The sequence below is a fragment of the Mobula hypostoma genome, chromosome 5 (assembly GCF_963921235.1).
Source record: "Mobula hypostoma chromosome 5, sMobHyp1.1, whole genome shotgun sequence".
Lineage (NCBI taxonomy): Eukaryota > Metazoa > Chordata > Chondrichthyes > Myliobatiformes > Myliobatidae > Mobula > Mobula hypostoma.
The window spans coordinates 135,336,377-135,360,612 of record NC_086101.1 but is presented as its reverse complement, the minus strand read 5'-3'; the positions used below and the strand labels follow the sequence as shown (position 1 = coordinate 135,360,612).

Genomic DNA, 24,236 nt, shown 5'->3' with positions numbered 1-24,236 from the left:
ACAGAGCTACCCCTTACATAAAGGCAGGTGTATGTGGAGCTCTTGCAAGTTCCGCTAGCTCTACCTTTGACCTGGAGAAAGTGAGTGGAGTTGGAGGAGTTGCTCAACGTGATTTCAGCCAGGCAACTGAGTGGCTTCCAAGTACTAACTTTTGATAGCCGCACTTGTGGAGATAACTTCTAACATATTTTGCAGCTGCGTTACTTAAGTTTGCTATATTCATTTGGCTGCGGCAAAGGAGACAGCTCCAACATTTAGTCCAAATCACAAAAATAAGCTTGTTGGCAAATGTGGCAGAGATAGGAAAAGCTGTTGCGGCTGCAGAGAACACCCATTGCGGAAATACCAGTTTAGAGTGGAGAATAGTATTCTGCACGCCTGTAAACAAGGCACTAGCCTCAACGCCAAGGGCTAGACAAAGATGATAGACCAGAATAATACTAGCTAAGCAGGTTGTTAGTAGGGGAAACATCAGGAACACCAGGAACAGAAAAACATAAAGAAGAGGTTAGAGCAACAAAGTGGGTGGCAATGTTTATGCGTGTTGCTCGGATTTCCAGCATCTGTAGATTTTCTCTTGTTTGTGCGGTGTCAGATGCTGTAATTCAAAAACAAAAACAGAAAATATGCAGAAACTCAGTGTGGCAGGCAGTATCTGTGAAAAGGGAAACAATCAACAATTCAGTAGCCCTTCCTCAGAGTTGGTGTGAAGCCTGAATGGCAAAATTTAAACAGTGTTACATTCCATCAGCAGCATTATGTAGGGATGCTAAATTTAGTAACAGAACATTATTGGTCAATACATCGACATGATCATCAATACAGCTGTTAATTGTTTGGCTATGACCAGAGATCTGAGCATTGTGACATTCAGAAAAGTGCCATTTAGTCGAAACATAGAGACAGTAGAGAATGCAGATGCTGGGATCTGCAAGCAACACAAAGGAATACTGGAGAAACTCGGCAGGTCAGGCAGCATTTGTAGTGACAGAAGCTGGGAGATGATAGGTGGAGATGACAAACGACTGAAGATGGTGGAATCTGACAGGAAAAGAAGGTGGAGAATTTCTTGCGTTTCTGTTTCCACTCTGCTGTCCTCAACCTACTGTACTTATCTACGCCTCTTCAGCTGAATCCACCTGTCAATTGCTAGCTCTTGCTCTACCTCCTTCCTTCACCTTTTTATACTGACCATCTCCACTCTAACTTTCAGACTAGATGGAAGTTCTTGACCCATAACGCCAACTGTCCATTTCCCTCCATAGATGCCATTTGACCCACTGAGTTCCTCCAGAATCTTGTGAGTTGAGCCGTTGGGGAAAAGTTTTCTGAATTTTAAACGTATTCTGATTGAACAACAAATGTTTTAAATCCAATGCCATATGCAGTTTCTCATTCTGATGCATCTTTGAACACAGAACATATGCCTGCTTCTCAGCGATGTTACAACTTTACTGACATCCAGTCTTCAACATATCTTCAAGTCTCAACATGTACAGTAAAATAAACCTATACCTCTAAAAATATAAAGAGTCTCAAACATGCAAGAATGTTCATAATGGTCACATGAGATCAGTAGTTATTGTTGACAACAGACTAATTCTGTCCGGGAAAGATTAGTTCAAAATATTGAACGTGAATTCAGAGAATGTATTTACTAAGTGCATTTTGCAACATTGTCTCGGAAAGCTTCTGGAGTGGAATGAAGACCTGTTCAAAGGTTTGTATCTTGGCTTCAACAGACAGGAATTTCACAACCTTGACTACAGAATTACTAGGGGAGGGTTTAAGATAGTTTGGCAGGGGGATGGGAACCAGAGTAAAAGGTCAGAGGATGGAGCAGTTGGTGTAGCAAAGGTAAATGCACCATATAGAGACTGTGGGGGATGATAAGCAATGGACAGAGCATAATTGTGGCCATTGGATTAGTTGAAGTGTGTCTACTTTAATGAAGTAGTTTCAGAAAACAAGAGTGATGCATGTAGTGCATGGATCAGTACATGGACCTACAACATTGAGGCCATTACAGAGATTTGGGTGTCACAAGGTTTGGAATGGCTGCTAGATGTTCTGGATTTAGATGTTTCAAAAGGGATAGGGAGGGGGTTAAAAGAGGTGGGAGAATGGCATTGCGAATCAGGATAGGGTGACCAGGAGGATGTCATGGAGGGATCATCTACTGAGCCACTGTGATTGGAAGTCAGAAACAGGAAGAGAGCAATCACTCTATTGGGAGAGTTCTATAGACACCCTAGTAGCAACAAAGACACTGAAGAGCAGATTGAGAGGCAGATTTTGGAAAGGTGCATAAATAACAGGGTTTTTGTTAAGGGTGACTTCAACTTCTCTAATATTGATTGACACCTCCTTAGTGCAAAAGGTGTGGGTGGGGTGGAATTTGTTAGGTGTGTCCAGAATAGATTCCTGACGCAATTTGTAGACAGGTCAACTAGAGGAGAGGCTATACTGTACTGGATCAGGCGCTAAGGAATGACCCAGCTCAGGTGTCAGATCTCTTTGTGGATGAACATTTCGGAGATAGTGACCACAACCTCTTGCCCTTTACCATCATCTTGGAGAGGGATAGAGGCAGACAATATGGGAAAGTATTTAATTGAAAGAGGGCATTTAGAGAAGCATAGTCTGATTAGGGAGGGTCAATGTGGCTTTGTGAGGTGCATACCCTACAAACCTGATTAAATACTTTGAGAATATGACAAAGCACATTGATGAAAGTAGAGCAGTGGATATGGTTTATATGAATTTTAGTAAGGCATTTGAGAATGATCCCCGTGGTGGGTTCATTCAGAAAGTCAGGGTGCACACGATCCAGGGAAACTTGCCTGCATGGATTCAAAATTGACTTGTCCACAGAAGCCAGAGGGTAGTTGCAAGTGGTAGTTGGTGACCAGTGGTGTTTGCAAGGATCTGTTCTGGGACCTCTGCTCTTTGTGATTTTAATAAATGACTTTGATGAGGAAGTGGAAGGGCAGGTTAGTAAGTTTGCAGATGACATGAAGGTTGGTGGTGTTGTGGATAGTGTAGACGGGTTGTCATACATTACAACAGGACATTGACAGGATGCGGAAACGTGTTAAGTGACACGCTTTGGAAGGTCGAACTTGAAGGAAGAATATGGAGTTAATGGCAAAATCCTTAGCAGTGAGGAGGAACAGAGGGATTTATTTATCTATTTATTAATTTACCATTACAGTGTAGAATAGGCCTTTCTGGCCACTCAAACCCAACAACCCTCAGCTTAACCCTGGACTAATTATGGGACTATTCACAATGACCAATTAACTCACTAACTGGTGCGTCTTTGGCAACTCGAGCATCGGAGGAAACTCACGCATTCCATTCTGATGCCCTGATCTGTAATAGCATCACGCTAACTGCTACACCACCATGGCCTCCTCAGATTCTGGGGTCAATGTCCATACATCCCCTCAAAGTTGCTGCTCAAGTTGAAAGGGTAGTTGAGAAAGCATATGGTGTGTTGGCCTTCATTAGTCAGGAGACTGAGTTCAAGTGCCACGAGGTAATATTGCAGCTCTATAAAATCTTGGTCAGACCACACTGGAATATAGTGTGGTCTTCTCATGATAGGAAGGATGGGGAAGCTTTAGAGAGGGTGCAGAGGAGATTTACCAGGATGCTGCCTGGATTAGAGAGCACATCTTATGGAGATAGGTTGAGTGAGTCAGGGCTTTTCTTTCTGGAGCAAAGGAGGATGAATGTACACAAAGATAAGGGACATAGATTGGGTGGATAGCCAAAGACTTTTTCCCAGGGCAGAAACGACTAATGCGAGAGAGAAGAAAGTATAGGGGTGGATCTCAGAGGTAAGTTCTTTATTACAGACTGAGTGGTGAGTGCGTGGAATGCCCTGCCAGGGGTGGTGGTGGAAGTAGATCCATTAGAGGGATTTAACTAGGCACATGAGTCATATAAAAATAGAAGGCTGTGTGGAGCCCTCATACCGATGCCCAAGGAGAACATGATAACCTCCCTCATTGACTATCGTCTGGAGCACTGACATCCACTGTAATGAAGAGCTTTGAGAGTCTGGTTGTGAACCATATCAACTCCTGCCTGAGGAGTGACCTGGATCTGCTCCAATTTACGTAAGTCAAGGGATAGAGTTTAAGAGTCGCGATATAATGATGCAGCTCTATAAAACTCTGGTTAGACCACACTTGGAGTACTTTGTCCAGTTCTGGTCGCCTCACTATAGGAAGGATGTGGAAGCATTGGAAAGGGTACAGAGGAGATTTACCAGGATGCTGCCTGGCTTAGAGAGTATGCATTATGATCAGAGATGACGGGAGCTAAGGCTTTACTCTTTGGAGAGAAGGAGGGTGAGAGGAGACATGATAGAGGTGTACAAGATAATAAGAGGAATAGATAGAGTGCATAGCCAGCGCCTCTTCCCCAGGGCACCACTGCTCAATACAAGAGGACATGGCTTTAAGGTAAGGAGTGGGAAGTTCAAGGGGGGATATTAGAGGAAGGTTTTTTACTCAGAGAGTGGTTGATGCGTGGAATGCACTGCCTGAGTCAGTGGTGGAGGCAGATGCACTAGTGAAGTTTAAGAGATTACTAGACAGGTATATGGAGGAATTTAAGGTGGGGGTTATATGGGAGGCAGGGTCTGAGGGTTGGCACAACATTGTGGGCCGAAGGGCCTGTACTGTGCTGTACTATTCTATGTTCTATGTCCTACCATTATAACAGGTCAACACAAATGCCATTTTATTTGCTCTCCACTCAGCCCTGGAACATCGAGACAGTGAAGATGCATACATCAGGATGCTTTTCATTGTCTAAGCTTAGCAGTCAACACTATCTGCTCCTCAAAACTAATCAATAAGCTCCAAGACCTAGGCCTTGATACCTCCTTGTGCAATTGGATCCTCTATTTCCTCAGTTGCAGACCCGAGTCATTTCGGATTGGCAACAACATCTCTTCCACAATCTCCATCAGCACAGGTGCACCACAAGGCTGTGTGCTTAGCCCCCTGCTCTGCTCGCTTTATACTTCTGACTGTGAAACTAAGCACAGCTGCAACGTCGTATTTAATTTTGCTGATGACTCCACTGTTGTTGGCCGAATCAAATGTGGTGACAAAGCAGCTTTAGAAGGGAGATTGAAATTCTGGTCGAATGGTGCCAACAATGTGAGCAAAACCAAAGAGCTGATAATTGACTACAGGCACAAAAAAAACATAGAACCATAGAACATTACAGCACAGAAGACAGGCCATTCGGCCCTTCTAGTCTGTGCCGAAACTTTATTCCGCTAGTCACATTGACCTGCACCCAGTCCATAACCCTCCAGACCTCTCCCATCCATGCATCTATCCAATTTATTCTTAAAACTTAAGAGTGAGCCCATATTTACCACATCAGATGGCAGCTCGTTCCACACTCCCACCACTCCGTGAATGAAGAAGTTCCCCCTAATGTTCCCCCTAAACCTTTCCTCTTTCACCCTAAAGCCATGTTCTCTCGTATTTATCTCTCCTAATCTAAGTGGAAAGAGCCTATTCACATTTACTCTGTCTATAGCCCTCATAATTTTGTAAACCTCTATCAAATCTCCCCTCATTCTTCTACGCTCCAAGGAAAAAAGTCCTAACTTGTTCAATCTTTCCCTGTAGCTCAACTCCTGAAGACCCGGCAACATCCTAACAAATCTTCTCTGCACTCTTTCAATCTTATTGATATCCTTCCTATAGTTAGGTGACCAGAACTGCAGACAATACTCCAAATTTGGCCTCACCAATGTCTTATACAGCCTCACCATAACATCCCAACTCCTATACTCAATACTTCGATTTATGAATGCCAGGATGTCAAAAGCCTTCTTTACAACCCTGTCTACTTGTGACGCCACTTTCAGGGAATTATGTATCTGAACTCCCAGATCCCTTTGTTCTTTCGCAATCCTCAGTGCCCTACCATTTACTGTGTTTGTCCTACCTTGATTTATCCTTCCAAAATGCAACACCTCACACTTGTCTGCATTAAATTCCATCTGTCATTTTCTGGCCCATTTTTCCAGTTGGTCCAGATCCCTCTGCAAGCTTTGAAAGCCTTCCTCGCTGTCCACAATGCTTCCAATCTCAGTGTCATCAGCAAACTTGCTGATCCAATTTACCACATTATCATCTAGATCATTGATATAGACAACAAACAACAATGGTCCCAGCACAGATCCCTGAGGCACACCACTAATCACATGCCTCCAGTCTGATAAGCAATCATCCACTACCACACTCTGTCTTCTCCCACACAGCCAACTTCGAATCCAGTTTACAACCTCTCCATGGATAGCTCATGTCTGAACCTTCTGAACTAACCTCCCATGTGGGACCTTGTCAAAGGCCTTACTAAAGTCTATGTAGACAACATCCACAGCCTTTCCTTCATCTACTTTCTTGGTAACCCCCTCGAAAAGCTCTACAAGATTCGTTTAACACAATCTACCACGCACAAACCCATGCTGACTATCCTTAATCAGCCCTTGACTGTCCAAATACTTGTATATCCGATCTCTCAGAACACCTTGCAATAATTTACCTACTACTGATGTCAGGCTCACCGGCCTGTAATTACCTGGTTTACTTTTGGAGCCTTTTTTAAACAACGGAACAACATGAGCTAACCTCCAATCCTCCAGCACCGCACCCGTGGCTAAGGACATTTTAAATATTTCTGCCAGGGCCCCTGCAATTTCTACACTAGTCTCTCTCAAGGTCCGAGGAAATATCATGTCAGGCCCGGGAGATTTATCTACCTTTATTCGCTATAGGGCAGCAAGCACCTCCTCCTCTTTAATCTCTATATGTTCCATGACACTACTGCTTGTTTCCCTTCCCTTCATATAGGCTATGCCAGTTTCCAGAGTAAATACTGATGTAAGAAAACTGTTTAAGATCTCCCCCATCTCGTGAGGCTCCACACATAAATGACCACTCTGATCTTCTAGGGGACCAATTTTGTCCCTTACTATCCTTTTACTCTTAATATATTTGTAGAAACCCTTCGGGTTTACCTTCACATTATCTGCCAGAGCAACCTCGTGTCTTCCTTTCGCCTTCCTGATTTCCTTCTTTAGTATTTTCTTATATTTTCTATACTCTTCAAGTACCTCATTTGTTCGTTGTTGCCTATACCTGCTATACACCTCAAGCAACACACACAAAATGCTGGTGAACGCAGCAGGCCAGGCAGCATCTATAGGAAGAGGTACAGTCGACATTTCTGGCCAAGACCCCTTGTCAGGACTAACTGAAAGAAGAGATAGTAAGAAATTTGAAAGTAGGAGGGGGAGGGGGAGATCCGAAATGATAGGAGAAGACAGGAGGGGGAGGGATGGAGCTAAGAGCTGGAAAGTTGATTGGCAAAAGGGATACAAGGCTGGAGAAGGGAGAGGATCATGGGACGAGAGGCCTAGGGAGAAAGAAAGGGGGAGGCGAGCACCAGAGGAAGATGGAGAGCAGACAAGGAGTTATAGTGAGAGGGACAGAGGGAGAAAAAAGAGAAGGAGAAAAAGGGGGTGGGGGAATAAATAAATAAATAAATAGGGGGTGGGGTGTGAAGGGGAGGAGGGACATTAGCGGAAGTTAGAGAAGTCAATGTTCATGCCATCAGGTTGGAGGCTACCCAGTCAGAATATAAGGCGTTGTTCCTTCAACCTGAGTGTGGCTTTACCTTGACAGTAGAGGAGGCCGTGGAGAGACATATTAAGAATGGGAATGGGATGTGGAATTAAAATGTGTGGCCACTGGGAGATCCTGCTTTCTCTGGCGGACAGAGCGTAGGTGTTCAGTGAAATGGTCTCCCAGCCTGCGTCGAGTCTCGCCAATATATAGAAGGCCGCACTGGGAGCACCAGACGCAGTATATCACCCCAGCCAACTCACAGGTGAAGTGATGCCTCACCTGGAAGGACTGTCTGGGGCCCTGATGGTGGTAAGGGAGGAAGTGTAAGGGCATGTGTAACACTTGTTCCGCTTACAAGGTAAGTGCTGAGAGGGAGATTGGTGGGAAGGGATGGGGGGGACGAATGGACAAGGGAGTCGCGTAGGGAGCGATCCCTGCCGAGAGCAGAAAATGGTGGGGAGGGAAAGATGTGCTTGGTGCTGGGATCCCGTTGGAGGTGGTGGAAGTTATGGAGAATTATATGTTGGACCTGGAGGCTGATGGGGTGGTAGGTGAGGACAAGGGGGAGGACATTCCCATTCTGATATGTCTATCCACGGCCTCCTCTACTGTCAAGATGAAGCCACACTCAGGTTGAAGGAACAACACCTTATATTTCATCTGGGTAGACTCCAACCTGATGGCATGAACATTGACTTCTCTAACTTCCATTAATGCCCCTCCTCCCCTTCTTAACCCATCCCTTATTTATTTATTTATTTCCCCCCCTTTTTTTTTCTCTCTCTCATTTTCCTCCCTCTGTTCCTCTCACAATAACTCCTTGCCTGCTCTCCATCTTCCTCTGGTGCTCCCCTCCTCCTTTCTTTCTCCCTAGGCCTCCCGTCCCATGATCCTATCCCTTCTTCAGCCTTGTATCCTATTTGCCAATCAACTTTCCAGCTCTTAGCTCCATCCCTCCCCCTCCTGTCTTCTCCTATCATTTCAGATCTCCCCCTCCCCCTCCCACTTTCAAATCTCTTACTAGCTCTTCTTTCAGTTAGTCCTGACGAAGGGTCTCTTTCATCCCTCCCCCTCTATCACGTCTGAAACAACGGAACCCCGGAACATTAAGCTACCAGTCCTGCCCCTCCTGCAACCAAGTCTCACTAATAGCAATAATGTCGTAATCCCACGTGCCAATCCAGCTCTAAGTTCATCTGCCTTACCTACAATACTCCTTGCATTGAAATAGATGCACCTAAGAACATTTCTATCACGTACAAGCCTTTGATTTCTGTCTATATATGCAGTCCTCGCATGACCTTTATCCTCCTCCACCTCACTATCTGCTCTAACACTCTGGTTCCCCTCTCCTTGCAAATCTAGTTTCAACCCTCCGGAGCAGCACTAGCAAACCTACCCACAAGGATGTTAGTCCCCCTCCAGTTCAGGTGCAAACCGTCTTGTCAGAACAGGTCCCACCTTCCCTGGAACAAAACCCAATTGTCCAGAAACATGAAGCCCTCCCTCCTGCACCATCTCCTTAGCCACATATTTAGCTGCATTATCTTCTTTCTTCTAGCTCACGTGGCACGGGTAGCAATCCTGATATTGCAACCCTAGAGGTCCTGTCCTTCAAGTTTGCACTTAACTCCCTAAACTCTCTTTGCAGGACCTCCTTCTCCTTCCTATCCATGACATTGGTCCCTACATGGACTACAACATCTGGCTGCTCACCCTCCCTCTTGAGAATACTGAGAACTCGATCCGAGATATCGCGGACCTTGGCACCAGGGAGGCAACAGACCATCTACGATTCTCGATCTCTCCCACAGAACCTCTTATCGGTCCCCCTAACTATCGAATCCCCTATCACTACTGCTCTCCTCTTTTCCCTCCTTCCCTTCTGAGCTGAGGGTCCAGTCTCGGTGCCAGAAACACGACCACTGCAACTTGTCCCTGGTAGGTTGTCCCCACCAACAGTATCCAAAACAGTATGCTTACTGTTGATGGGAACGGCCACAGGGGTTCTCTGCTCTTTCTGTCTATTCCCCTTCCCTCTCCTGACAGTCACCCAGCTACCTGCCTCCTGACTTTTAGGGGTGAGTGTCTCCCTGAAACTCCTGTCTATTTCTGCCTCTGACTCACGAATGATCCGAAGTTCACCCAGCTCCAGCTCCAGTTCCCAAACTCGGTTTGTCAGGAGCTGCAGCTGGATGCACCTTTTACAGGTGTAGTCATCAGGGACAATTGTGCTCGCCCTGACTTCCCACATACTGCAAACGGAGCACTCGACTGCCTTAACTGCTGCCTCCATTATCTACTCCTAAATTAATTAGATTAATTAAAGGAGTTTCCCCGGCCTTACCTCACTGGGAGCAAGCTCGTCCTCAGCATCTGCTCGCCGAAGCCTCAAAGCTCCACTCCTACCCTAAGCCACTCACAGACTGGCCGCTCCTCTTCAGTTACCCCTCCTTTTATTTGTCCCTGCCAATTATCTCGAGTACTCACTCCCTCTAATCAACACTCAGCTTAACCCTTCAGCTGCCCTCCACGCTGCTTTTAAAGCACACTCTCCTCAGCTGCTTCCCAGCACTCAGCACCGGGGTTCAAGAGCCTGTCTTCATTCAGGGATCGGAGCTGGAGAGAGTCAGTAACTTTGGAATTCCTTTGTGTTATCATTTCGGAGGATCTGCTCTGGGACCAGCACTTAAGTGCCATTGCAAAGAAGGCACAGCAGTGCCTCTACTGTCTTAAAAGTTTGCACAGATTCAGTATGTTATGTAAAACCTTGACAAACTTATATAGATGTACAGTATATCCTGACTGCTTGCATCACGGCCTGGCATGGAAACACCAGTGCCCAGGAATGAAATAGCCTTCAAAAAGTAGTGAATACAACCCATTCCAAAGGACTCTCCACCATTGAGCACATCTACAAGGAGTGTTGACAGAAAAAGCAGTGTCCACCATCAAGGACCTCACTGTCCAACCCTGGTCTCTTCTCATCACTGCCTTTGAGAAGGAGCTACAAGAGCCTTAGGTCCAGTCTGGCACCTCCAGATTCAGGAACCGTTATCACCATTCAACTACCGGGCTCCTGAACCAGCGTGGTTCACTCACCTCGACACTGAACTGATCCTACAACCTATGACTCACTTTCAAGGATTTGACAACTCATATTCTTAGAATTTATATGATTGCTTCTTTGTTTATTTACTTATTACTTGTTTTTTTGTGTCAGCACAGTTTGTCTTCTTTTGCATATTGTTTGCTTGTCAAACTTTGTAGTTTTTCTTGACTCTGTTGTATTTCTTTGTTCTACTATGAACACCTGCAAGAAGATTAATCTCAGGGTAGCATATGGTGACATCTATGTACTTTAATAATAAATTACCTTGAACTTTGAGGGAAGGGTTAGATTGATGGTAGAGGAGGTTAAATGGTCACCATAGGGGCCTACCCTGTGCTGTACTGACTGTTCTGTGTTCTATGTACACATCCGGCCAAATATCAAACCATTCTGCTACAAGCCTGGACCAGTATCTTATGCTCTGAAGGTTACAGTGAAGAAGAATCGGGCAAGTCAAACAATATAGTGTGTGGCTGGGAACTACAAAGTGTAAATAGTTGATATGAATTGTCAACTTTACATATCAAGAGGCAAGACTGTGCAGCTTTGAAAGCTTTATAAAGTAACCCTCAATCAAGGGCCAATGAACAATTGCATTTACCCAACTCACAGAATCTGAGTGCTGAATTTACAGGGAGCAAATTTGAATATCTCAGCGAATGCACAATAATTAGGGGCAATGTAGTTGTCAACATCCACCTGGGTCTTAATACATAAACCAAGCTGTCATCTAACACATTACAGGCCACCATGAAAAGGATGATAAATGTTATTCAACACTGTTTACGTTTATGATTACTAGGGAAGGAAAATCTTCACTGTGTCCTTCTAATGGAAGAAGTACTTTATTTGGGGTCGATGATGGATGCAAATAGTGTAGTCTTTGTTAAGGAGGAATCAAGCTTTGAAAATTTGCGAATATTGCCGAACTTCCACCTTTCTTAGCTATGGTTCAAAATTGTACCAGTCTTCTGCAGATCTTCTAAATGAACTAACAGCAGTGCATCAAATATTGCAGGATGAAGCACGATGTTTGGAATTGAATTGACTTTATTACTTACCTCCTTCAAATACATGAGGAGTAAAAATCTTTTCATTACGTCTCTATTCAAGTGTGCAATGTGCAATTATAGCAATTTATAATAAATATTATGTACAACAGGATAGTCAATGTAACATATAAATACAGTTGTGTCAGCATGAGTTAATCAGTCTGATGGCCTGGTGGAAGAAGCTGTCCCGGAGCCTGTTGGTCCTGGCTTTAATGCTGTGGTACCATTTCCCGGATGGTAAAAGCTGGAACAGTTTGTGGTTGGGGTGACTCGGGTCTCCAATGATCCTTCAGGCCCCTTTTACACACCTATCTTTGTAAATGTCTTGAATCATGGGAAGTTCACAACTACAGATGCGCTGGGCTGTTCGCACCACGCTCTGCAGAATCCTGCAATTGAAAGAAGTTCAGTTCCCATATCAGGCAGTGATGCAGCCAGTCAGGAAGCTCTCAGTCGTGCCCCTATAGAAAGTTCTTAGAATTTGGGGGCCATACTAAACTTCTTCAACGGTCTGAGGTGGAAGAGTTGTGCCTTTTTCACCATGCAGTCGGTACGTACAGACCATGTGAAATCCTCAGTGGTGTTTATGCCGAGAAAATTAAAGCTGTTCACTCTCTCAACCCAGATCCATTGGTGTCTATAGGGCTTAGCCTGTCTCCATTCCTCCTGTATTCCACAACCAGCTCCTCTATTTTAGATCTGTGGCTATGGCATCGTCTGTCGATTGGTTGTGTCGGTAGGCAAATCGTAGAGGGTCCAGTTTGGGCGGTAACAAGCTGCAGATGTAGTCCTTGACCAGCCTCTCAAAGCATTTGCTTATTTTTGAACAACACACATCAAAGTTGCTGGTGAACGCAGCAGGCCAGGCAGCATCTATAGGAAGAGGCGCAGTCGACGTTTCAGGCCGAGACCCTTCGTCAGGACTTATTTTTGAAGTGAGTGTGACAGGACGCCAGTCATTCAGACATGTTACCTTGGTCTTTTTTGGTGCAGAGACAATGATGGATATTTTGAAGCAGGAGGGCACGCTACACTGGGAAAGGGAGAAATTAAAAATGTCTGTAAACACACCTTCCAATTGTGCCACACATATCTCGAGTACCCGCCCTGGGATGCTGTCCGGTCCCGCAGCCTTGCGACTGTCTGCCCATTGGAAACGCCTGCGTACTTTGGCCTCAGATATGACCAAGCTGCCAGTCGCATCATCTGCAGGCCTCCTCAGGGGCTTAGTATTAGACACGTCGAATCGAGCATAAAAAAAGATATAGCTTGTCTAGGAGAGAGGCATCGATGTTGGATACTCCACTGCATTTAGCTTTGAAGTCTGCAACGATGTGCAGACCTTGCCATAAGGTGAAAAGTTGAACCTGAATCTTGTCTCTGTATTGTTGCTGGAAGGGTACAGTAGAAGACATTCAACCTCTGCAGGCTTCTCCTCGGTAGCAAACTACCCCTGCTATATAACACCACTCATGCATTGAGACTCTGATATGATACAAAAATTGGGGGTGTTGTGGATAGTCTAGAGGGTTGTCAGAGGTTATAGTGCGACATTGATAGGATGCGGAACTGGGCTGAGAAGTGACAGATGGATTTCAACCCAGATACTGTAAATGTGAAGTGGTTCGTTTGGTAGGTCAAATTTAAAGACAAAATATAATATCAATGGAAAGACTCTTGACAGGGTGGAGGATCAGCGAGATCTTGGGGTCCATGTCCATAGACACTCAAAGCTGCTGTGCAGGTTGACAGTGTTATTAAGAAAGCGTATGGTGTGATGGCCTTCATCAACCATGGGACTGAGTTCAAGAGCCGTGAGGTAATGTTGCAGTTATATAAGTTAAACCCCACTTGGAGTGCTGTGCTCAGTTCTGGTCACCTCATTACAGGAAGGATGTGGATACTATAGACAGAGTGCAGAGGAGATTTACAAGGATGTTGCCTAGATTGAAGAGCATACCTTACGAGAGTAGGTCCAGTGAACTTGGCCTTTTCTCCTTGGAGCAACGGAGGATGAGAGGTGACCTGATAGAGGTGTATAAGATGATGAGAGGCATTGATCGTGTGGATAGTCAGAGGCTTTTTCCCAGGGCTGAAATGGCTAACATGAGGGGGCACAGTTTTAAGGTGCTTGGAAGTAGGTACAAAGGGGATGTCAGAGGTAAGTTTTTCACACAGGAAGTGCTTTGTGCATGGAATGTACTACCAGCGAAGGTGGTAGAAGCAGATACAATAGAGTCTTTTAAGAGTACATGGAGTTTAGAAAAATAGAGGGCTATGCAGTAGGGAAATTCTAGGCAGCTTCTACAGTAGGTTACGTGGTCGGCACAACATTGTGGGCCAAAGGGCCTGTAATGTGCTGTAGAGTTCTATGTTTCTGTGCTACCTCTAGTTATGGATTAGGTGTTGTGATAAGCTAAATCACAGACGGTACCAAGAAAAGAACATTGTCCTTGCATCATGCACTGTAACAATCTGCAAGATGAGCTGCCTTCAGATGGAGGAAATACTTGAATATACACTCAGTGGCCACTTTATTAGCTCGCTATTCCAAATATCTTATCAGCCAATCACATGGCAGCAACTAAATGCATACAAGAATGCAGACATGGTGAAGATGTTGACCATGGTGGATTTAAAATATGGACAAAAACGTTGAACTCGAATGGGTCAAGGACAGAGGGATGGAGTTGTCCATTTTGTGAAACTGTCATTCCCACCACCCCACCCCTGCACTCTATTTTGTGGACTCTGAAGTGATCGTTGCTCTGGGTTAACCTACTCAGAGCAATTGAATATGAACACAAGGAGCTTCAGATAATGACCTGTTAAACCTGAGACCATTCTCATGCAAGTAGCTATTTATTATGTAAAGTGACAGGCCTACCAGAGGAGCATACTAAAATCTCGTTAGACTCCGCCTACATCCACGCTAGACCGGATAAATCCGTAACCGAAGCTTTTTCTCTTCGTTTTGATCCTCCGTCCACACTGAAACGGCATTTTCCCCCACAAAAAACAGGGCTTCTCTAAAACACTCTCCAGAGTGTTTAAATCTGAAAACGCCGGTTGGCCTTTGTAGTGTGTACGGGGTATCCAGCTAATTTTAAAAACGCTGTCATGACATGCCGGAACAAATGGTGGTGGCAGTGCGGCATTTCATTGTTTACTTGAACACAACCTCCAACACCACAACAATATCTGACAATAGATGTGTAACAGCCTAATGTAACATTGTACGGAAATACAAGATAACACTGATGCAGACATGTTTTATACATTTAATAAGGCACTTTATTTGTCATAGTCCCTTCTGGCAATCCCCCACCTTACTATTTACCTCAGGAATTGGGCTTCAATCCCCTCGTTTAATTTCCAATCATTCCCAGGTTCCACTAACTACACACACCTGCTTCCCATCAGAAAATGCAGGATAAAGACCCTGTGATCACAACAAGGAGCTGCCAGTTCGTTGGTTGACTCTGGTGTGAGTAACCTTGTTTCATGGTTCTTAAGACTGTTAGTTCTAAGCCTAGTATTGCTCCTGGATTCTCTCCAAACCCAAGACTTTGGGTAAAGACTCTCCTGGAAACCGATTCCATGCCCGACTCTGCCCTCGCGCCCGTGTTCTGCACTTGAGTTTGTCCACCGCCATGCTTGTGTAACATTATTAATGTATTGCTTGTGCAAACATTCGATAGATGCAATTGTCACTTTTTCCCAGTAATTTGTTTTATTGCACATGTTAAATACAGCAAAATAATACCCAAAGACATAGCAAAAGTAAAGGTAAACAAATGAGGTAACAGCAAATTTCACTTTTGCCCAGTAACAAGCCTTATTGCATTTAATTGTAGCTGTCGTCCCTTTCATCGGTGAAGAGACTATGGCTGTAGGAAACGTTTCTGGACAAATGTGCACCAAGTCATTTGTTTGGCAATTTCCTTTTAAGTTTTTCTAAGTTTGCAACTGGACAAACGCGCACCAAGTATACCGTTTTCTCTTCACTTGTTTTCTGTGTGACCTGCGCATACCCAGTAGGAGGAGATTCGCCCAAATATCCATTCTAATGTGGACGGAGGTATTTTGAAAAACGCCTGCTGTAGACGCCTATCATTTTTACGTGAAACCGGCGTTTTCAAAATTATCTGGTCTAGTGTGGATGTAGCCTCAGTGTCTGGTTGGCCTCGATTGTCTGGTTTGAACTAGTCAGAGGTGCAAGGAACAAAGACATGAGGTTGGGGGGACAGAAAGCATAGAACAATGTGGGTTGTAGCCCTGAACTAGAGCCAATAAAAAGCTGTTAAAGGTCAGTCAGGCGATGTATATCCAATGACAGTGGAATACTACATTTGAATTGAAAAGAAATGAATGAAAAAGTGGACACTTCAAGCGTGCTATCAGTGATAACTCTTTTAGGAGACCCACCATTGCTAGGAAGAAACCCAAATGCCAGGGGCTGAGCAAAGAAAGGTCAATCATCTGGCCTATAGAGATCCCCTATTTCGGTGTTATAAATGGGAAAAGTGGGCTGAATGAGTATTGATACAGAGGAAACAGTGGAATTCATGTTCTAAATTGATAGCCTGGGGTCAACATAGTTACGTTGTTGTATGAACAGAGACATTAAAGTGCAAGCTTTAATTAACTAAAAGTTGTGAAATAAGTTTCCTAACCTTGTTCCATTGACAATCAGTCAACAAAGAGGTTCATTTGTTGTTCAGACCAAACATCAGAATTGGGAAAAAATATGATCTAAGTGACTTTGACCGTGGAATGTTTCTTGGTGCCAGACAGGATGGTTTGAATATTTCAGAAACTGATGATCTCTTGGGATTTTCACACAGAACTATCTCTGGAGTTTGCAGAGAATGATGTGAATAACAAAAAAAACAATCCAGTGAGCAGGAATTCTGAAGCCGAAAATGAATGAGAGAGTTTAGAGGAGAATGGCCAGACTGGATCAAGCTGACAGGAAGGCAACAGTAACTCAAATAACCACATATTAAAGCAGTGGTGTGCAGAAGAATGCACAACATGTTGAACCTTGAAGTGGATGGGCTACAGCAGCAGAAGACCACGAATATATGCTCAGTGGCCACTTTGTACAGAAGGCATCTAATAAAGTGACCACTGAGTGTAGGATCACAAGGGTCCCTCAGTTCCCAATAGACAGACCATTCCTTCCGGTCGCTAAAGCACCAAACTTTTTGGCCATTCCTGGCCCCAGATCCCAGAATTCCCACAAGGTTGAAATCAAATTGGGCCGTCCACCTGTCCCAGTATGAGTATGAAGTTGGCTGAAGCATGATCAGGACTGCCTTACAAAACCTTCAATGCAAATAAAGGAAATGGGTCATATACCTTTCTGGCAAAAGAGGATGATTTTTGTGTAACATCGCGGGAGCTAATGAGACTCACATAAGGTTACAAAGGGTGGCATAGAGGCACACATAGTAGAGGTGTTACAGCATTAGCAACCTGGGTTCAGTCCTAATCTTCAGTGCTGTCACTTGGGTTTCCCCAGGTGCTTAGGTTTCCTCCCAAATCTAAAGGACATGTGCATTAATACGCTAACTGTTGTTCCTTTCCACATCTTGTGGTGCATCGGGTGACAAACTTGCCATTTCTTTAGCATTTTTGTCTGTTTTTTATGAGGCCAAGTTGCTAGCTCAATGCTCAAGCCAGTATGGATAGAAAGCGTGCAAGGAGCCAGCAGAATTCGAATCCAGGACCACTTGTCTCGAAGTCCAGTGTGGAAGCCACTGCACCACTGGCTGGCAGAATAGGTTAATCGGCTACTGGATACTGCATCCCCCAACTCTCATTCCTACAGTGAGTAGTGCAAAGTGGGTGAATTAATGGTAACATAGGAAGAATAGTGTAAATGGGAGGATGATTACTAGCATAGACTTTGTGGGCCGAAGGGAATGTTCCTGTGCTGTATGATTCTAAGGAGCTGGTGGTAGACCGGAGGAGAGCTAAGGTACTGGTGACCCCTGTTTCCATCCAGGGGGTCAGTGTGGACATGGTGGAGGATTACAAATACCTGGGGATACAAATTGACAATAAACTGGACTGGTCTAAGGACACTGAGGCTGTCTACAAGGAGGGTCAGAGCATCTCTATTTCCTGAGGAGACTGATGTCCTTTAACAACTGCCGGATGATGCTGAGGATGTTCTACGAGTCTGTGGTGGCCAGTGCGATCATGTTTGCTGTTGTGTGCTGGGGCAGCAGGCTGAGGGTAGCAGACACCAACAGAATCAACAAACTCATTCGTAAGGCCCGTGATGTTGTGGGGATGGTAATGGACTCTCTCACGGTGGTGTCTGAAAAGAGGATGCTGTCTAAGTTGCATGCCATCTTGGTCAATGTCTCCCATCCACTACATGATGTACTGGGTGGGCACAGGAGTACATTCAGCCAGAGACTCATTCCACCGAGATGCAGCACAGAGCGTCATAGGAAGTCATTCCTGCCTGTGGCCATCAAACTTTACAACTCCTCCCTTGGAGGGTCAGACATCCTGAGCCAATAGGCTGGTCCTGGACTTATTTCATAATTTACTGGCATAATTTAGATATTACTATTTAACTATTTATGGTTCTATTACTATTTATTATTTATGGAGCAACTGTAACAAAAACCAATTTCCCCCCGGGATTAATAAAGTATGACTATGACTATGACTATGACTATGACTATGATTATGACTAAAAGAAGTGTATGAGTATGCTTTAAGGGACAGGACTGACAGATGCAATAAGATGAGAATATAAAGCCTGCACATCTCAAATATTACAAATAGTTTATATATTAGGGCTGTATTAGATGGTGCTACAGTCAAGGTGACTACAAGGGCTTGTTACATACACCTGTTAGGGTGCAATCTCCAGTTACCTTATAAGGTAACCGTAGCCTTCAGCCAGGAGCAGATGTCATCAGGTGATTCCTAACCTTCACCGAGTGTTTCGACCCTTAACCACAACACTCTCCAGTTCGTGGGCCGGCAGTGGTGGCCAAATCACTGCCCGTCTGCTCCTGGCTTCCAGCTCCCCTCCTCTCGCCTACTCCAAATCCAACAAGAAGCTCGTTCTGCCTCTTCCCCCATCCTACGAGCAGCTTGTTTTTCGCTCCTTTCATCCAGGCCCAGATCTGACAACAACCACCATGCTGAATTGGCTGGGAAACCTCTGTAGCCGATCTCCACAGGGAAAAACCATGCCTGCCATGCCTTGTTTTTATACTCCTGCAGTAAGGGCTGGTACTTCAAGGCCTTTCTCTCGTGGGCCTCTTCCCATCCCTCCTCCCACGGCACAGACAACTTGGCCAGAATTATTTTCTTGTCTTCCGTTGACGACAGTACAATGTCCGGGCGTAGGGTTGTGTGCACCACATCCGGGAACTGCAACCTCCTTCCCACATCGACCCTCATCTCCCAGGACCTGGCTGTTAGCAGCAGATTGGGCTTTGGTTGTTTGGTTACGAAAGGCCTAGCTCCCTCTTTGATGAATGTGATGGCCTTCCTCAAATCTGTGCCAGCCGTCCTCTTCTTGCATTTCTCCCACTCTAGTATGTCAGCAAGAGCCAGAAGCACCTTATCATGGCCCCACCTATACCATCCTTGAGTTAGAGCTGTTTTACACCCAGACAGTATATGATCCAGTGTCCCCTTTTGACCACAGAGCTTACAGTTCGGGTCCTCTCTCATCCCCCATGTGTACAGATGTAATGGTGAAGGAAGGGTGTCATACACGGATCGCAAGAGGAGGGAAATACGGAAGGGCTCCAGTCTCCATAACTCTGCCCATGAGATCTTGCACTTAGGCAGATCCCATTTTGTCCAGGCACCCTGGGACCCTTGTTCCACTGCCTTTGAAATCCGCTTCTCTTCCTCACGGATCCGTACTTCGGGCACAAAGAACTACAAAGCAGAACAATGGAAACAAGTACTTTTTTTTGTAAGAGCTGGCTTCACAGTGTAAGTAACTGAACATGATGTCACTGCAGGGCACATTTGATCACTTGTATTGTGCATACTTGCAAGAATGAAAGCACACCAGAGGCTACTTTCTTGGAAATTAGAAGAGATTTTCCATGTCTCCAAGTGCTTTAACTAACTTTCAACTAACTGTTGAAAGTGACCTGACTTGTTGCATCAAGGTCTGGTACAGCAATTCCAATGTACACAAATGCAAGAGTTGCGGATGCAGCCTAGTCCATCACAGCCACAGCCACAGCCATCCCCACCACCAAAATCATCTATCTATAGGAGGATCTGACTAGTCTAACATCAAGAATCCTTTCCATTTGGGTCATGCTCTCTTCTCCGTCAACCAGGAGATACACAAGCCTCAAATCCACACCACCAGGTTCAGAAAAAACGATTTTCCTACAGCTATTAAGCTATTGAACTCACCAGCACATCACCAACCCCACCTCAACAATGGAACCATACAGGCCAGCTCTTGCATTGACATAGATTTGTCTTCAGATGCATCTTTGTGTTTTATTTTTACTAAGGTCTTGTTTTTGCAGTCTTTTTTTATTGAGTGGCATAATTTTACATGTCATTTATGTTCCATGAAAATGCCCGACGCAGGCCTCTCATGGTCTGAGTCGACGTTCCCTCCCTACGTTTGTTGTGTTTTCTATACTAAGGGCCTGTGATGCTACCGCAAGCAAGCTTTTAATTGTACTGTACCTCAAAGTAAACTTAACAGAGAAGTGGAATAAATCAGACACATCCTTTAAACTTTGTGTTTTTAATGCAGGTACTGTGTGTAATTTCACTAGGAACCCTTAAGGGTATTTCCACTATTTATCGTGCACATAGTACAAATAGCAATGTAACAATAAATAGAAATCAAGTCAAATTTATTGTCATGTAACTATATACGTGTACAGTATACCATCAAACGAGACAACATTTCTCCAGACCAGGGTGTAAAGCACATTGGTACACATCGCACACATATAACGCACAATAACTTAGGAAAGTAAGAATTAAATCGACAAATAAGTTACGCATAAATAAAGTGCATAAATTAAATATTGTAGAGTACAGGACAAGATATCCATTGACACTTAAAATGTGATGCGGCAGGGTGTTCAGAAGCCTAACTGCCCGAGGGAAGAAGCTGTTTCTCATCCTGACCTTTATTATCTTTATGTATCGGAGTCTCCTGCCTGATGATGGAAAGTCAAAGAGGATGCTGGATGGATGGGTGGGATCCTTAATAATACTAAGGGACCTGCATATACAGATTCCTGATAAATGTCCCCGATGGATGGTAGGGAGACTCCTACCAGCTGTCCTCACAGTCCTTTGTGAGGTACTTTTGGTCCAGTGCTCTGCTGCTCCCATACCAGATTGCGATGCAGCTTGTCAAAACACTCTCAACAGTGCTATAGCATCTCCAACAATGAAGCTTGCTATCAGTACACAGGAGAGTCAATCTAAATGTCTGCAGTCAAGTCGGATTTGAATCCAGATTTTTCTGGCAATGCTATTTATTGAGCCACAGCTGGTATTCACTTTACTATACAAAAATGGCACAAGGCAATCTACAGAGGAAAGAAACTAAAAACAGACTCAGAGCCAAAGAGACAAGAGGAGCAACTGAAGGGGAAGGAGAGAAAGACAGAACCAAAAACTTCAAGACTTCCAGAGGTGAGACAGTAAAATGGAAATCCATCTGTGGCAAGTAAAGAGGGTTGAGACAAAAATGAAGACTTCAGGTGATGGGGGAGGACAGGGGATCTACATTGTTGGGCAAGTTACAGGAAAGATGGAGGGACAGGAATTTAAAACTAAGCTTGAGGGACAGGGAGCCACATGTAGACATCAAAGGAAGTTCCCATGACCACTGCAGGGGTTTGGATATGAACAATAAAAATTTATTTGTCCTGACATTTATGGGGATTGGATGGAGGTTGAGCACAGAAGCAACAGAATAGTGACTTTAGAATTTATAACATATGGATGAGGGGCTCAGTGCCGAGTGGCTGAGATGAGGTGAAGGTGGGTAATGTTCTTTGTAATGGAGAAAGTAATCCAGTTTTGGTTGATTAGACATCAGAGATTGCAACCATCTTGAACCAGCTGAGCTGAGACTAGGAAATGGGGAGGAGTGAAAGGTGACCATTTGAAAGTTTGAAGTAAGGACTCGAGACAAAGTCTTAGGGATGGAGCTGAAAAAGGGGATGGAAATAATTAAAGAGAGAGGTGATGAATTAATGAAAATTACTACCAGCTAGAGAAACGATGGAGGAGTTAAAAAGAGTGTTGGAAGGTTCTAGATAGGAGTCTGAAAGGTTGTAAGGGGTTAAGAAAGTATGACGAAGGGATGACGAGATAAAGAGTGGATGGCGAGCTCCACAAAAGTGGAAAGGAAGCACACCAGCATAAAGAGGTTGGATATGGGGAGATAAAGCCAGATATCAGTGGGAAGCATCCCTTAAGTGCTTTATGCTATGTAGCTCAACCACATCCTGTGGCGGTGAGCTTCAGTTTCTAATCACTTTCTAGGAAAAGAAATTTCTCCTGAATTTCTTTCTGAAAATATCAGTGACTTACTGATGTTTGTAGTTCACTGTCTGGTACTCACAGCCGCACCCTAACCACACAAGTGGAACCATTTATTCTTTTTCTATCCTACCAACTCTTTCATAAATTTGAAAACCTTTACTGGGTCATCCTTAGTGTACTTGGACCTTTGTGAATTTATGTAGAGCTTTTGTTTAAATATTGCATCATTTCTCGTTATCGAATGGATTCATTCTCTTCCATTCTCTGTTATTTTATTGGCAATGCTTGTCTTTCTTTTTTGTTGACAATGAGCATTCCTGAGTCGTCCTGCATCACACAATGCACAAATATTGATCTGAAGATTCAGTGCAGAGTATTAATTCTCCAAAATCATCAATCTAACCATTACACTTTCAAAATAATAATGGGAGAATAATCTATGAATCAACTACATTTCACTGAGTAACTCTCTTACCTGTGGTCAGTAGTTAATGGCTTCCAGTTCCACTCCAGAGAGGAGCACAGCGATCGGATCTAACACACCAGTGCAGTATTACATGTTGCACTGCTGGAGGCATGGTCTTTCCAATAAAATCTTAGATTGAGGTCCTGTCCTCTCCATCAATATACTGGGAAGTCCTCCCTGATGCCTCAGCCAATAACCATCCCTCAGCCTGCCGCTTTAGCACCGGTAAAACTCTGCCTTGAGTCCGGCTGCGAAAGGAGGTGGGTTGGGCAAGAGACTAGCAACCCCATCCATAAAAACCCAGAGCCGCAGAAATGTCAGCAGAAGATCCAAGACCCCATCCCCGGGAAAGGAAGGATCCTTGAATATGGACTACTGCTGGGGACAACTTGAAAGACTGGCCCAGGACAGAGGACTCTGGTGAGCTGCTGTCGGCAGCGTATGCCCCAGCAGGGGTGATGGGCTTTAGTAAGTAAGTAATCTTCTGTGCACACATTGAATGCAGCTTTCTTTACAATAGTGACTACAGTTCACAACATTCCACATTAAGTGCAAGCCCCTTCGGAAAGGTGGAAAGTACATGCCATTATTCATTTTTGTGCAAAACACTTTACTCGGTTGCTCAAAAAGCTAAATTCCTTTCCCTGGACACAGCCAAAAGTTCACCACGGATGTACAATATCTCTGCATTTCCATCCCACTTGCAGAGGGTCTGAGGGCCCTTCCCTTGAACAGAGGCCAAACCAACACACTCATTCACCTGCTGGAACAAAGCATAGTTGGAGCCATCCCATAGATTTTACACTAATTTGGAGAAGTTAGATTAGGTTAGTTTATTGTTATATACCCAAGGGTGCAATGAAATTTCTTGTTGGCATAGAACCTCTTAGAGTAAACAGCATACCTGATCATTATAAATACTAACAACAAATACGACCAGTACAAAACAACAGAATGGTTCAAAAGTTTAAAATGTTTTATAGGGGCAGACGAAGGGGTTACTGGTGCGTGCACTCACCGTGCAGATGCAGGAAGCCTGTGTAGAAGAAAACGGTGTAGAACACCAGGACGGCGTGGTTCCAGGTCCTGCTCCCACACTTGTTCCACTCTCTTCTCATTGCCGGCACACACACACACTGCACTGCGAGAACAGAATCCAACTGACCTTTCTATCCCTCACAGCGTCTTTTCCTGTCAATACCGGTCGCTCCCTCTCTTGTCTGGTTACCTTTGATAAGTGTGTTTTTCATAGATTAAGTGGCTGAGCGTCCCACTCTCTGCACACTCTGTCAGAGATCTCTCTGGTGACCCTTTATTGATATGGCTTCTGCATTTTTCCTTCCGGATCCTCAAAACTGCAATTTAGCTCAATATCAACAAGAATGTAGTTTTACTTAAACAGT

The 24,236-nt window shown here is 44.4% G+C and overlaps 1 protein-coding gene across 13 annotated transcripts in view; it reads right to left on the bottom strand.

Annotated features, from left to right (window-relative positions):
- susd1 (sushi domain containing 1) overlaps positions 1–23,978 on the bottom strand; it is a 185,706-nt gene extending 161,728 nt beyond the window's left edge. For 11 of the 13 annotated variants that reach the window (XM_063048972.1, XM_063048962.1, XM_063048964.1 and 8 more), the window contains exon 1: positions 23,852–23,975. In XM_063048972.1, coding sequence (XP_062905042.1) covers positions 23,852–23,951 — 100 coding nt within the window. In that variant the 5' untranslated portion in view covers positions 23,952–23,975. Of the gene's footprint in view, positions 1–22,842; positions 22,907–23,851 lie in introns of those variants that run through there. The other 2 variants (XM_063048967.1, XM_063048974.1) reach the window with 2 other exon arrangements.
- Between the last annotated feature and the right edge of the window lie 258 nt (positions 23,979–24,236).